General features: G+C 41.7%; 1 protein-coding gene across 1 annotated transcript; it reads left to right on the top strand.

Moving 5' to 3' along the window:
* Positions 1 to 6553: 6553 nt before the first annotated feature.
* LOC130712675 (uncharacterized) lies at positions 6554 to 7618 on the top strand. The gene has a single exon (XM_057562494.1). It carries the CDS (start codon positions 6554 to 6556, stop codon positions 7616 to 7618), a length of 1065 nt encoding a protein of 354 aa, XP_057418477.1.
* Positions 7619 to 15919: the final 8301 nt, after the last annotated feature.

Genomic DNA, 15919 nt, shown 5'->3' with positions numbered 1-15919 from the left:
ACGAAAATTCGCTAGGTCCACCCATATCATCAACCAATACCTTCTCTGCGAATCCCGCGTACGTTTTCATCCCTTTTGCGACGCCAACGAAGATCGAATAAGAACCAATTTAACAGAAATAAAAAATCCCCAATTGCTAGGGATTTGGTTCTGGTTTTATCGTGGTTGGGACTTGGGCGGAAGAAGATGACCGTTGGGGAGCTTTAATTGTCACGTGAGGGGCACAAGGTTGCCAATCGAGCCTTCTTTGTCCAATTCGACTGCCATGTCATTTAAGTGTGCCACTAGGAGAGAGAAACGTTTGTTTTTTAACAGAAGTGTGACGGAAAACCAAATTCGCAAACTGAGCGTAACATTGGGGTACAATTTTGGAATTGATTTTTGTTGGGGATCAGAATCGTGAAAAGGGTATTCGTGGGAGACCAAATGCGCAATTAAGCCTTTCTGTTTAATGATCAAAATATACCTCAATATGCATATTTAGACCATCTCCAAGTCTTAATTATTTTAGCATATTCATCACCTCATCACCAGCTCCACAATTCAAATCATCTCCAATTTCACAAAACACACACTTACATGTTATCAATCACACAACTTGCAATCACAGTAACTTAACAACTTAACACATAACATCAATTCAGAAATAACATCATATAATCAACTATTAAACAGATGTAAATTAAATATAATTCATATATGACAGGTTCTGCAACTATTATACAAAAACTGGATTCTTCCTAATTTTCCCCAAAAACTCGTCATCTCCCCGCACCATCCCCCTCATGCGCAACCCTTGCCATGTCCGCGCGCCACCGCGCCTTGCGCATCACCACGCACGCGCACCACATCTATTTTTTCGAAAACAACATTTGCACCTAAAACGACTCATTTTATTCAAAACGGTTATAAACTGTACAGCAACCTAGGCGAATTTTTAAATACCTCAAATACACTCCGAAAAATCCAATATTTTTATCATGGTTTCCTATACACGTTTTGTAAATCCCTATAACTTTTCAACTCTAAATTCAAAGTACAAAATTCAGGAAAAATCTAACACTAACAGCAGTTCGTGAGAAACGAGACAGCTTAACCTATCCTCACAAAAAGGCATCTAACTCGAGCTACAGACGTCGGAATGACGTGAAACTAGAGGCAAAAGTTTTATAACAGAAATGGCTACAACTTTGATGAAGACTACTTCTTCAAATTCGGTCTTTAACATAGCTCGAAAAAGGGTTCAAGAGCTCGTAAATTTCCAGCGCGCAACCCGCGCATCATGCGCGCCTATCTTCTACCCCCAAAATTCATCTTAAAATCAAACCCTAACTATTTCAATTTGGAAATTAATGCATCCTAGGGTTCCTAAATCATGCTTCCTATCATTACCCTCTATCATACTAATCCATAGAACATGAATCCAAACCCTTACCTCTTGAAGATCAAATTCTAGGTTTTTCTTCTCTTTTCTCCCCTTCTCTCTTTCTCGCTTCTTTTCTTCTGCTCTGCTAACTTCTCCAATTCTCAAATTCTAATTTTTTTCTTTGTAATTCACTCCTAACCCTTAAATAGTCTTACAATGGGCCTCACTCCAACTACTCACTATAAAACCTAAAACCCTTATTTCTCTATATCACGTAATCACTTAATTATCTAATAAAATCACTTAATCACCTTATCATCTAATTAAATCACATAATTCATCAAATTACCATATAGCATAATAATAATTAAAATAAAATAGTAAATAACCTAATAACGAAAAATGGGGTGTTACAACTCTCCCCCACTTAAGAATTTTCGCCCTCGAAAATTAACTTCAACGAATAACTCAGTATAGGAATTCCAAAACTGTATCGATTGCGTCATAAACACATATCGAATACAAAAGGAATTAGACATGCTTATAACCCTAGCCTACTGACCGACCATGCTCTGATACCACTAATGTAACACCCTCTAAACGCCGCATAAATATTATAGCTTAAATCTGAGTAAAATGCATAACACAGAGGGTGTCGCACTTATTCTCCAAAACCATAAATCAAAACACCTGTCATGCTCAAAATAAATATATAAATTTCCAACTTTAGTGTCATAACATCTTATGCATAGCACATCAGATTTATTTTTCAACTCCAAAATAAAACATAATCTAAAAATAAATAAGAGAGTTCACAAAATATCTCCTAACATCCAGGTACAATACTAAACGTTTTCATGTATTACCTAACAGAGCATGACTCCCCTAACTAAACCATAAAGGAAAGACTAGCTCCTCCAACTAACCCTCGCGAGAAACTCCACTATCTTCGGTACCTGAGCGATGTCGCATAGAACATCATTCCAACCGAAGGGTGAGAACTCATATCATATGAATAAGCATAATAATAAATAATGTAAAAGCTTATCTATGTTTCACATAAATTCTTCACACTTCACTAACAAATAATAAATTATGTAATTTAGTATAATCAATCAATCTCACAGTTATGACAATACTCCATAATTCATAACATCAAGTAAGAAAATATTATTGTCTCCAATTACCACAACACCAAATCTCAAAAAATATCACAATTGTCATTAATAAGGATCAACAAGTCCCTAACACATATGACTCAAGTGTGACTCCGTGCAAATGCCTGAGGTACCAAAGTTGTTATCCTTAGCGGTATCACCGCGTCCACTCCAGACAGATAACCACCAAGAAAGCCCTCGCTCTAGGCTTCAAAACCACTCTAGTTTTGGGACTGTCACTAGCCTTCTCGAGAACTAGCAAACATTGCCTCTTGACAACTATGCAGTGTATCGTGCAAAACTCAACTAACATATGCATATTTAGACCATCTCCAAGTCTTAATTATTTTAGCATATTCATCACCTCATCACCAGCTCCACAATTCAAATCATCTCCAATTTCACAAAACACACACTTACATGTTATCAATCACACAACTTGCAATCACAGTAACTTAACAACTTAACACATAACATCAATTCAGAAATAACATCATATAATCAACTATTAAACAGATGTAAATTAAATATAATTCATATATGACTGGTTCTGCAACTATTATACAAAAACTGGATTCTTCCTAATTTTCCCCAAAAACTTGTCATCTCCCCGCACCATCCCCCTCATGCACAACCCTCGCCATGTCCGCGCGCCACCGCATCTTGCGCATCACCACGCGCGCGCACCACATATTTTTTTTCGAAAACAACATTTGCACCTAAAATGACTCATTTTATTCAAAACGGTTATAATTTGTACAACAACCTAGGCGAATTTTTAAATACCTCAAATACACTCAGAAAAATCCAATATTTTTATCATGGTTTCCTATACACGTTTTATAAATCCCTGTAACTTTTCAACTCTAAATTCGAAGTACAAAATTCAGGAAAAATCTAACACTAACAGCAGTTCGTGAGAAACGAGACAGCTTAACCTATCCTCACTAAAACGCATCTAACTCGAGCTACAGACGTCGGAATGACGTGAAACCAGAGGCAAAAGTTTTATAACAGAAAGGGCTACAACTTTGATGAAGACTACTTCTTCAAATTTGGTCTTGAACACAGCTCGAAAAAGGGGTCAAGAGCTCGTAAATTTCTCGCGCGCAACCCGCGCATCATGCGCGCCTATCTTCTACCCCCAAAATTCATCTTAAAATCAAACCCTAACTATTTCAATTTGGAAATTTATGCATCCTAGGGTTTCTAAATCATGCTTCCTATCATTACCCACTATCATACTAATCCATATAACATGAATCCAAACCCTTACCTCTTGAAGATCAAATTCTAGGATTTTCTTCCCTTTTCTCCCCTTCTCTCTTTCTCGCTTCTTTTCTTCTGCTCTGCTAACTTCTCCAATTCTCAAATTCTGATTTTTTTTTCTTTGTAATTCACTCCTAACCCTTAAATAGTCTTACAATGGGCCTCACTCCTAAATACTCACTATAAAACCTAAAACCCTTATTTCTCTATATCACATAATCACTTAATTATCTAATAAAATCACTTAATCACCTTATCATCTAATTAAATCACATAATTCATCAAATTACCATATAGCATAATAATAGTTAAAATAAAATAGTAAATAACCTAATAACGATAAATGGGGTGTTACAACTCTCCCCCAGTTAAGAATTTCCGCCCTCGAAAATTAACTTAAACGAACAACTCAGTATAGAAATTCCAAAAATGTATCGATTGCGTCATAAACACATATCGAATACAAAGGAATTAGACATGCTAATAACCCTAGCCTACTGACCGACCATGCTCTGATACCACTAATGTAACACCCTCTAAACGCCGCATAAATATTATAGCTTAAATCAGAGTAAAATGCATAACACAGAGGGTGTCGCACTTATTCTCCAAAACCATAAATCAAAACACCTGTCATGCTCAAAATAAATATATAAATTTCCTACTTTAGTGTCATAACATCTTATGCATAGCACATCGGATTTATTTTTCAACTCCAAAATAAAACATAATCTAAAAATAAATAAGAGAGTTCACAAAATATCTCCTAACATCCAAGTACAATACTAAACGTTTTCCTGTGTTACATAACAGAGCATGACTCCCCTAACTAAACCATAAAGGAAAGACTAGCTCCTCCAACTAACCTCGCGAGAAACTCCACGATCCTCGGTATCTGAGCGATGTCGCATAGAACAACATTCCAACAGAAGGGTGAGAACTCATATCATATGGATAAGCATAATATTAAATAATGTAAAAGCTTATCTATGTTTCACATAAATTCTTCACACTCCACTAACAAATAATAAATTATGTAATTTAATATAATCAATCAATCTCACAGTTATGACAATACTCCATAATTCATAACATCAAGTAAGCAAATATTGTTTTCTCCAATTACCACAACACCAAATCTCAAAATATATCACAATTGTCATTAATAAGCATCAACAACTCCCTAACACATATGACTCAAGTGTGACTCCGTGCAAATGCCTGTGGTACCAAAGTTGTTATCCTTAGCGGTATCACCGCGTCCACTCCAGACAGATAACCACCAAGAAAGCCCTCGCTCTAGGCTTCAAAACCACTCCAGTTTAGGGACAAGTCACTAGCCTCCACGAGAACTAGCAAACATTGCCTCTTGACAACTATGCAGTGTATCGTGCAAAACTCAACTAACATATGCATATTTAGACCATCTCCAAGGCTTAATTATTTTAGCATATTCATCACCTCATCACCAGCTCAACAATTCAAATCATCTCCAATTTCACAAAACACACGCTTACATGTTATCAATCACACAACTTGCAATCACAGTAACTTAACAACTTAACACATAACATCAATTCAGAAATAACATCATATAATCAACTATTAAACAGATGTAAATTAAATATAATTCATATATGACAGGTTCTGCAACTATTATACAAAAACTGGATTCTTCCTAATTTTTCCCAAAAACTCGTCATCTCCCCGCACCATCCCCCTCATGCGCAACCCTCACCATGTCTGCGCGCCACCGCGCCTTGCGCTTCACCACGCGCGCGCACCACATCTTTTTTTTCGAAAACAACATTTGCACCTAAAATGACTCATTTTATTCAAAACGGTTATAATTTGTACAACAACCTAGGCGAATTTTTAAATACCTCAAATACACTCAGAAAAATCCAATATTTTTTATCATGGTTTCCTATACACGTTTTGTAAATCCCTGTAACTTTTCAACTCTAAATTCGAAGTACAAAATTCAGGAAAAATCTAACACTAACAGCAGTTCGTGAGAAACGAGACAGCTTAACCTATCCTCACTAAAACGCATCTAACTCGAGCTACAGACGTCGGAATGACGTGAAACCAGAGGCAAAAGTTTTATAACAGAAAGGGCTACAACTTTGATGAAGACTACTTCTTCAAATTTGGTCTTGAACACAGCTCGAAAAAGGGGTCAAGAGCTCGTAAATTTCCCGCGCGCAACCCGCGCATCATGCGCGCCTATCTTCTACCCCCAAAATTCATCTTAAAATCTGGACTGGGCCAGACCCCAGGGTCCCTCGCCCAGGGGACTCAGCCTTAGGCGCGGAACATGCCTGGACCTTGGGCCGCTCTCCCCAAGGCCCAACCGGCCCATTTAGACAGATTAAAGGCGCGAAGGCCCAACCCCAAATCTATAAATAGGGGACCGTTACCAATTGTAAGGGACTCTTAGCTCATTTGACAATAACAATATTGAAATTCAGTTATATTTTCTCTCTCTAAGTAGTTAAGAGCTCATCTCTCTAAAATCTCTGATCACATTCCACACACTCTTGGCACTATGCCTTGATTCTATGTTCTTGGCGAGAACATTTGGCGCCGTCTGTGGGGATCGATAAATTTTGATTCCCGGACTACGTGGATCGTGATTTGAAGGAGAAATTCTTTGGTTTTCTGTGAGACATTTCGTCAGTTCTTGAGTTTTTGGTGAACGTTCTTCGGTGTCAATGGAAACACGTCGCAGACGACGGGAAAGAGATCCCATGCGACGATGCGCTTCGCCGCCACGTCGCGTTCGGGGCCGACCGCGCCACCTCCGCCTCCAACACCTTCGCTGCCTTCTCCACCAACATCACCAGAACAAAGAAGGTCGCCAGAGCAGTCACCTGTGGTTTCGGGAAGAGAGACGCAAGCACCTCAAGCTCCGATCTCCAGCCAAGATTGGAGACGCTTGATCAGCAGCATCGACGATATAAGGCAACAGAACGACTATCTTCAGGAGCAGCTAGAGTACTATCGTTACGAGCAGCAGGACGAAGGAGAGCGCGAGGCAGAGGCTGTGGCAGAATTCGAGCCATTTTCAGCAGCGGTGAGGGAAGTGGCCATTCCAGATAATATGAAGAATATAGTCCTCGAAACATACAGCGGAAAAGAAGATCCTAAGGAACACCTACTGTATTTCAATACAAAGATGGTGATTAGCGCCGCTTCAGACGCAGTCAAGTACAGAATGTTTCTAGCAACTTTTAAAGGTACAACAATGACGTGGTTCACAACTCTTCCACGAGGATCCATCACCAACTTCCGAGATTTTTTGTCCAAATTCCTCGTCCAGTTCTCAGCAAGCAAGACTAAGCAAGTGACGATCGAGGACTTGTACAACGTGCGTCAGTCTGAAGGAGAGACTCTGAAACAATACGTGAAACGATTCAGTGCTGCGTCGGTAAAGATTGAGGAGTCGGAGCCGAATGCCTGTGCCCGGGCCTTCAAGAACGGTCTACAACCTGGGAAGCTAAAAAGCAAACCGAGTCGTAAGTCGCCCAAATCGATGGCGGAGGTGCGCGCGCGGGCGAACACGTACATCCTTGATGAAGAGGACGACGCTTTCAAGCGAAGAAGAGCAAAGGTGGAAAAGGATGGTGATCAAAGGGACGTGTCGCCAGAGGATAAAGCGAGCAAAGACAAGGCTGAAGGGAGTAAAAGGCGAGACAGGAAAGTCCGGACAGCGGAAAAGACAACGAAAGATCCCTTGTATCCGAGGAAGGACAGATTCGAGCGTCGCCGGCCTGGCACCAGGCTGACTCTCGCCAGCGTGGAGAGTCGGGAAAGAGTCTAAGCGCTCATCTAACGGAGCTGCTCCGTGAGGTCAAGGCGACCCATGCCGTTGAAGAGGGCGAAAGGGAGGCGGACCCACCGCGACCAAAATCAGATAAGACTAAGTGGTGTGAGTACCACCGGTCAGCGGGACATGATACAAGGGATTGTTTCACTTTAAAAAATGAGATCGAGAGGCTAATCAGAGCAGGGCGAGCGCAGCTAAATGACCGCAATGAGCGCTGGAACGGCGAACGACAGCAGGGAAACAGGTATATGAACTCTCGCCAGCAGGATGATCGCCGACGGGAGGATCGTCGCCGCACGCCGAGCGCAGAAAATGTAACATCCTGACTTGACGACTGGCCTCACGGTAACAACACGAGTCTTTTCAGCGCGCTTTGTCCTCACTCGCGCGCTTCCCAGGAAAACTTCCCAGGAGGTCACCCATCATAATATTGCTCCAAGGTTAGCACACTTAACCATGGAGTTCTTATGAGTTGGGCTCCCGAAAAGAAGTTGCAACTTGTTGTTATGGGTAGTACAATCATATCATATATGCCTTCCTCAACTGTATAGTCCATCCCTACACAGTCTCGGAATACCTCTTGTTCGGGTGTGGTGCGTCCCTCCATATAGAAGGCGATCAATCCTCGCCCTCGTCAGCTCAAGGCGTCACAGGCCCACCAACTTCTGCTTGGTTCGTCCTCGAACCACGTCGTACTGGGAGAGGTCGGCTCTGATACCAATTCGGACGATGATCACGCTAGCATGTAGTTGTGAGTGCTGGTGTGAACTCCTCTAGACAGGATTAGTGTAGGAGTAGAGTCATAGCTCTGGATGTCATTGTTTCATTTGGGGACAGGGTAGTTTCCTAACTGATAGCTTTTTGTGTGGTTTCTCTACGGAAATCACAGAGAGTTGGTTGGACTAGGGGGTCTTGTTTTAGGCCGTTTGGGCTGACTTATTCTCATTTTTGAGGGATTGTGTTGCGAACACGCTGTCTTTTATCTTTGAGTTTTATTTCATTAAGTTAGTAGTTTTATCAGTTACACAAATAAAAAAAAAATATTCACGTTTTTCTGCTTTAATTTCTTTTTGGTTACTAAAGTGACGCCACCGAAATCGGGGTGTTACATTGTGGTATCAGAGCCGACCTCTCCCAGTACGATGTGGTTCGAGGACGAACCAAGCGGAAGTTGGTGGGCCTGTGACGCCTTGAGCTGACGAGGGCGAGGATTGATCGCCTTCTATGTGGAGGGACGCACCACACCCGAACAAGAGGTATTCCGAGACTGTGTAGGGATGGACTATACAGTTGAGGAAGGCATATATGATTTGATTGTACTACCCATAACAACAAGTTGCAACTTCTTTTCGGGAGCCCAACTCATAAGAACTCCATGGTTAAGTGTGCTAGTCTTGGAGCAATATTATGATGGGTGACCTCCTGAGAAGTTTTCCTGGGAAGCGCGCGAGTGAGGACAAAGCGCGCTAAAAAGACTCGTGCTGTTACCGTGAGGTCAGTCGTCAACTCAGGATGTTACAATTGGTATCAGAGCTTGTCGAGTCTTTCGGGAGTCTTTGGGGAATAGGTCTTCTGTGCTAGGTTGTGTGACTCTACAAAGAGTGAAAATTGATTGTTTGCAAGCGATTTTTCGCTTAGAATTAGTTGAAGTTATTACTTAATCATATTGTATAGTTATGCCAGAGACTATCTTGTGATGAGTACTAACTGTTTGTTTGACTAAGCATAGGATGGTAAGCCCTGACCGAATGGCAAAGGCAATAGCTACAATGATTGAGGCAATGATGAACCAGGCTACTGAGGACGCTTACAGACGCGCTGAGGAGGCTGCACGTGAGCAACCTCAACTGCTAAACGAGGTGTCCAAGTACCAGCATAGTGGATTGGACCGAGTTGGAACTGGAGGACCAGTGAGATCAGGTTCTCAGGAGTACCGAATGTGGAAGCCATACCAGCATCCTGAGGGAAGAGACCTTATTCCAGGATCACGCAAGTCGACGACCGCAACTATTGGTCAGGAGGCTGTGTCATGCTTCCGTTGTGGAAAGCTTGGACACTACGCCTTTCAGTGCTCAGTGACTGGACCAAAATGCTACAAGTGCAAACAACGTGGACATTTGGCCGTGAACTGTAGGACGTTCCAGGCGGGACCGTCTGATAACAAGATGAAGGGCAAGTTTCTTGCCATAGCTAGAGGGGCAAGGAAACAAGTGTCATGTTTCAGGTGTGGGGAGACTGGACATTTTGCTAACGAGTGCTCAACGACTAGACCGAGATGCTTTAATTGTAACAAATTGGGGCACACTGCCGCTCAGTGCAGGGCACCCAAGAACGGAACCAACCGTTAACACTGCAAGGGGAAAGCACCCTGCTGCTAGAGGAAGGGTCTACACCATGGACGGTGAGAGAGCTGAGGGGTTAGCCAGAGGAGAGCGCAAGAACGATGGTAAACTTCTAACCATTCTTTCTCATTCTAGTATAATACGCTCCATTACTCTCGTAGCGCATGCCACACACCTATCTTACTTATATTGTTTAAGCTTTGACCTTATAGTTATTACGCCTATTAAGACTTTATTTGACTGTTGCTCGTGTTTAAACTATAGAAGTTACACGAGGTTTAGAATAACACGTTAAGCCTAGAAAGTAGTCTTGCACCGATGCGGTTAAAAGGAAGCTAGAAGCTGAAGAATGAATCTCAGAGAGATTCCGTATGGATAGTATATGTATGATGTCGAGGGTGTGTAGTTCCGTAGCGACATCATTGAAGATTTAATATCAGGGTATTTGTGACTACTGGATGATAGGAACTCATTGACTGTTCCAGTGGGTTTTTTTCTAAATTTCCACCTTCGATGTATTAGGCCTGATCAACTTAATATTGAGGGGGTGATATTCAGAATCACAGCTGGTAATGGACTTTGATAGAGGGATGTGTAAGATGAATTGAAATTGATCGAGGATTAGTCGGATTTGGGAGGAAAGTTCGTGTTAAGTAATTGATTTTCTTTGGGAAGGAGTTGTCGTTTTAAGAAATGAATATCCATTTAAGAAGTGTTGGAGAGTTAAAGCATATTAGAGGTCTACACTTAGTGAAGGTTTAGATTTTAAGTCAATCGATTTGATCACGAATGCGTGAGACATGAAGTCTTGTCAGGTTCTACGAGTGCTGAGGGAGAAGGAATTGTACGCCAACCCTTCCAAGTGCGAATTTTGGCTCGAAGAAGTCAAATTCTTAGGTCATGTGATCTCTAAAGAGGGTATAGTTGTGGACCCAGCAAAGGTAGAGACTGTATTTGAATGGGAACGACCAAGGACTGTGACTGAGATCAAGAGTTTTGTCGGTTTGGCGGGATATTATCGTCGTTTCATCGAGAACTTCGCCAAGATTGTTGGACCTTTGACTCAACTTACGAGGAAGGATCAACCTTTTGCATGGACCGAAGCATGCGAAACTAGCTTCCAGACGATGAAGGAACGTTTGACGACGTCACCTGTACTAGTTCTACCGCAACCAGAGGAACCGTATGAGGTGTATTGTGATGCGTCGCATCAAGGTTTGGGATGTGTGCTGATGCAACATCGGAAAGTAGTGGCTTATGCCTCACGACAATTGAAGGTTCACGAGAAGAATTATCCGACTCATGACTTAGAACTAGCTGCCATCGTATTCTCACTGAAAATCTGGAGACATCACTTATATGGATGCAATTTCACCATATTCAGTGATCATAAGAGTTTGAAGTACTTGTTTGAGCAGAAGGAGCTGAACAGGAGACAACGACGGTGGATGGAAATTTCTCAAGGATTACGAGTTTACCCTACAATATCATCCTGGAAAGGCTAATGTTGTTGCTGATGCCTTGAGCAGGAAGATGCATATCTCGTCAATGATGGTTAAAGAGCTGCAACTGCTGGAACAATTTCGAGATTTGAGCTTGGATGTGAGATTGTCCGAGGGAGAACTGAAGTTCGGAATGATCAGAATCGCCAATGGATTGATGGAAGAAATCCGAGACCAACAGTTACAAGATGAAATTCTACTTGGAAAAAGGAGTTTGGTAATTCAGGGTAAGGACCCGGAATTTAAGATAGGAAGTGACAATATCCTACGGTGTAAGGATAGAGTTTGCGTACCTAACAACCCTGACTTGAGGAGGTTGATTATGGACGAAGGTCACAAGAGCAAGTTGAGCATTCATCCTGGAATGAAAAAGATGTACCAAGACTTGAAGATGAATTTTTGGTGGCCAGGAATGAAAAGACAAGTGGCTGAGTATGTAGCTGCGTGTTTAACCTGTTAGAAAGCAAAGGTGGAACATCAGAAATATTCAGGAATGCTACAAAGCTTGGATGTACCAGAATGGAAATGGGATAGCATATCGATGGATTTCGTCGTGGTTTTGCCAAGAACTCAGAAGGGATATGATTCGATTTGGGTAATAGTGGATCGATTGACTAAGTCGGCTCACTTTATAGCTGAAATTGTACGTCTTCATGGAGTACCGACCAGTATTGTTTCCGATCGAGACCCAAAGTTTGAAGGTATGAAAAACGGTAGAAAGGGGGGGGGGGTTTGAATAACGTTTTCAGAACAAAACTTCCACCTTAAAGATTTTGACAAATCTTTCGAGAACTTAAGTGCTAAAGATAAGAGATAGAAAAGCACACAAGGATTTTATCCTGGTTCACTTGATAAATCACTCAAGCTACTCCAGTCCACCCGTTAAGGTGATTTCTTCCTTCTTAGAATGAAGGCAATCCACTAATCAGGTAAGAGTTACAACTGCACTTGAAACCTACAAGTGACTAACAATTACACTGACTTAGCTCACACTAAGATTCACTCTCTTAGTCTTCTCTAGGATCCGATCAACCTTGATCTCCTAAAGGAACTAAACAAACTGTTTATCAAAGAATTGTTTACAAGAGATTTGCTTCTAAAAAGCTAATAGTAAACACAATGAATTTCAGATGAAAGAAAGCTTAGAATATTTTGAATATGTCTTGCGCGTATATGTGTTTTTTTCTGTAGCCGCTTCTTTCAATCTTCAGCCTCTATATATACTCCAAGGATTAGGGTTGAGCGTTGCATGGGAAATGCTACCGTTGGAGGGCAGTTCTGGAAAATCCAGCTTCTGCTGTGGCTGAGAACGTTAGGTAGGTCGTCAGGAAGGTACACTTGCTTTTGTACTTGGATAGCGACTTGACCTTTTAACCTAGGAGACTTCTGATCAGGGGAATACTTCATATTGGAACTTGTGAAGCCGGTTGATCAGAGTCAGAGGGAAAGCACAGATCCTCTGACCATTGTATCTTCTGATTCTGAACTCAGAGGGAAGAACATGGCCTTCAGAGTTTCTTGCTTCTGGACTTCAGAGTTTCCACTATTCAGCTTCTGGATCTTCAGAGTCTTCTACACCATCAGAACATCTGAACCTTCAGTGTTTCTTGGTTATCAGAACTTCTGGATCTTCAGAGCTTCTAGCGACTGAGTCCACATCAGAGTTTGTATAGCTTCAGAACTTCTGAAGCTTTTCCACTGTTCATACTGAACATGGTGAATGCGAAAGCGTTGCTTGGGTTACCCTTTATACACAGTGCTTCTGATTTGTGTGAGATTGAGTTGAGGTCAGAGCCTGTAAATAGCACACTCAGAAAAACACGTTAGAGTACCACAATTGTTCATATCAAAAGGTTAACTTGTAATCATCAAAACATAGAGTTGTACTACTAGATCAAAACTTGATCTTACAATCTCCCCCTTTTTGATGATGACAAAACTAAGATTTTTGATGAACAATTCTTAAACATTAAACTGAATTCACTCAGAGTTTAGAGATATAGAATAAGACTTATCCTGATGTGAATAGTTTATCTTGCTCATTCTGAATTCAAGTCACTGCTTGATTCTGAGCTTAGCTCCCCCTGAATCTAATACTTGATGAAAACGTTAGTAAAGTCTAGATTCTGAGCTAAAAAATATAAGAGTTCAGAGTGAAAAGCTTATGACATAGATGAAAAACGAATAATCAGAGCGCATAAGTGATCAGAGTCATGGACAAGGTATCAGAGTCTTGGGTATCAGAGTCAACTTAGAATCACTTCAGAAGAAGTGAAATGTATTCCTTGTATTTGCCCAGTGACACATCTATGGTCATGAAGGTGGAACTTTTAAAATCTCCAAAAGAAAAATAAGTCACACTAACACATCTTACAAATCAAAAACTGGGTTTACTCCCCCTTTTTGTCATAAGCAAAAAGCTTGGGGTGTGAAAAACTTAGCTTGAAGTACAAGGTACTCCCCCTTAGAGAAGGTCTAAGTTTAAAAGAAAATGAAAACGATGTAAGAATCAGAGTTAGGCGAAAATAAATAGAAGAGTTAATGCAAGGGATGAACGTTTACCACCGGTCAAGTGAGTAAATAGAAGGGTCAGTTACCAAGAACTTAACCTCGAGAAACTGTAAGAGCATTAACTTTCAGAGAGAAAGTGAAGCCTATAAAAAGCGTTGGAGAGAAAGGTAAGCTTCACACCTCGAATAATTTTCAGTAAAAAAAATGGCATCATACAACGTAGCACTAGAAGAGCTGAGGAAGAAGGCCTTTGAAGAGGACTTGTTCCTGAACATCAGGCATCCAGAGGGTGCAACTACCATCGCGGAGCTGACACGGACACTGCTGGAAGAGGACCTGCGTCCAGAGTTGGAGAGAGACCTGAAGGAATTTCTTGCCTTCGTGGAGGAGGTGCAAGAACTCAGCCGGCTTGAACTCAAGCTGCTGGAAGAGAAAGAGAGTTTGGAAGAGAAGCTCAAGACTGCATAAGAGATTCTGGAGAGGGATGAGCTAAAGATCAGGCTCAGCAACATCCAGCATGTACTGGAGCGTCTGGAGAAGGATAGGTCAGAGCAGCGCCAGGAGTGCAGAAGAATGAGGAGAGATCCTCCATTCTAGATTATATGATGGAAAGAAATATGATGTAAACACAAAACAATTATGAATAAAACGAGTTTAGCAAACATATGTGACATAAGTATATAGTTATGCATATATAATCACAAACGAACAAAAGAGAATAAATAAATAAAAAGAAACAGAGTTTAACAAAGGAAAACAAAGGTAACGAAAAAGAAGAAAAAGAAAAGATCCTAAAACTAAGGTTTGTCAGTGCGTCGCAGAAGTTCCATCATCATGTGCTTCATCTCAATCAGCATGGATTCATGAGTGTCAAGACGTTGTTCCATGATGTCGAGTCTGGATGAGCTTGTCTGAGTAGAACTGGAAGGAACATTCTGAGCAGCTTGAGGATCTGGAATGGAAGCAGAAGCAGCAGGAGTAAACACAACTGGTGCAAGTGCTTGGCATCTAAGAGCTTCAGCCTCAGCTTCAAGTCGCTCTGCCTCAAGTCTGGCTTGTTCAGCTTGAGCTGCTGCTTGACGTGCAGCTTCTTCTGCTTGTTCTTTCTTTCTCTTGGCTTCTTCAATAGCTTCAAGAAGCTTATTTCTCTGTTCTAGTTCATGAAGAGCCACCCTTCTAGCAAACCTTTGCTTTGCAGCCTCAATGCTCTGACTGCCCTCTGCATGCAGGAGCTGCATCATAATCGGAACTTGAGCCACTAGCCAAGTGCTCAGATTGTTCCACTCATCAGCCACATTTTCAGCATTCTCACTGAGATCAGTCTGACCGTGCACATTGCGGAGCCTCAAGGAGGCTTCATGATAGAAGATATTGATGCACTCAGAGAGAGATGTGGGTTGAAGGTGAGTATAGGGAATTATGGAGAGGTTGGGTGCAGGAGAGGCTGGGTGATTGCTGCTATGAGCTTCAGAGGCACCTTGTGGAGAACCAATGTTAATCATGGGAGCATTGGGTTCAGAGGTTCCAAGGTGAGGGTCTGAAGTTTCAACCAGAGGGTGAGGTGATCTAACCGAGGATTGGTTAGACACTGATTGTTCGGGTTCAGGGTCTAGTTGAATGGGCTCTTGTTGGTCAGGGACAGGGTGAGCTTGTTGAACTAAGGGGTCTGCCTCTTGGATAGGATTGGCCAAGATAGGTTCATCTGGGTCAACTAGACGTTCAGGTCTAGGGCCAGGATATCTCCTAGGGCTTGGACAGGTAAGGTAATACTCTTCCAAGGCAGACACCTTCTCTTTTCTAACCTCCATGAATTTTCTAATTGATTCAGAGTTATTGGAGGGAGAAGAATCAACAACATTGATTGGGAAGGATACAGGTGTAAAGGCTGTTGAAGAGTCTGTATCCGTGGTTCTGGCGGCAGGACGTGCTGATGCTCTGGG

The sequence above is a fragment of the Lotus japonicus genome, chromosome 4 (assembly GCF_012489685.1).
Source record: "Lotus japonicus ecotype B-129 chromosome 4, LjGifu_v1.2".
In the NCBI taxonomy this organism is placed as follows: Eukaryota; Viridiplantae; Streptophyta; class Magnoliopsida; order Fabales; family Fabaceae; genus Lotus; species Lotus japonicus.
The sequence above is the reverse complement of the archived record's forward strand: the minus strand, read 5'-3'. Positions and strand labels throughout refer to the sequence as shown.

Bases quoted from the DNA above. Each gene is read 5' to 3' on its own strand.
- LOC130712675 (XM_057562494.1), top strand. From the start codon at position 6,554: ATGCGCTTCGCCGCCACGTCGCGTTCGGGGCCGACCGCGCCACCTCCG.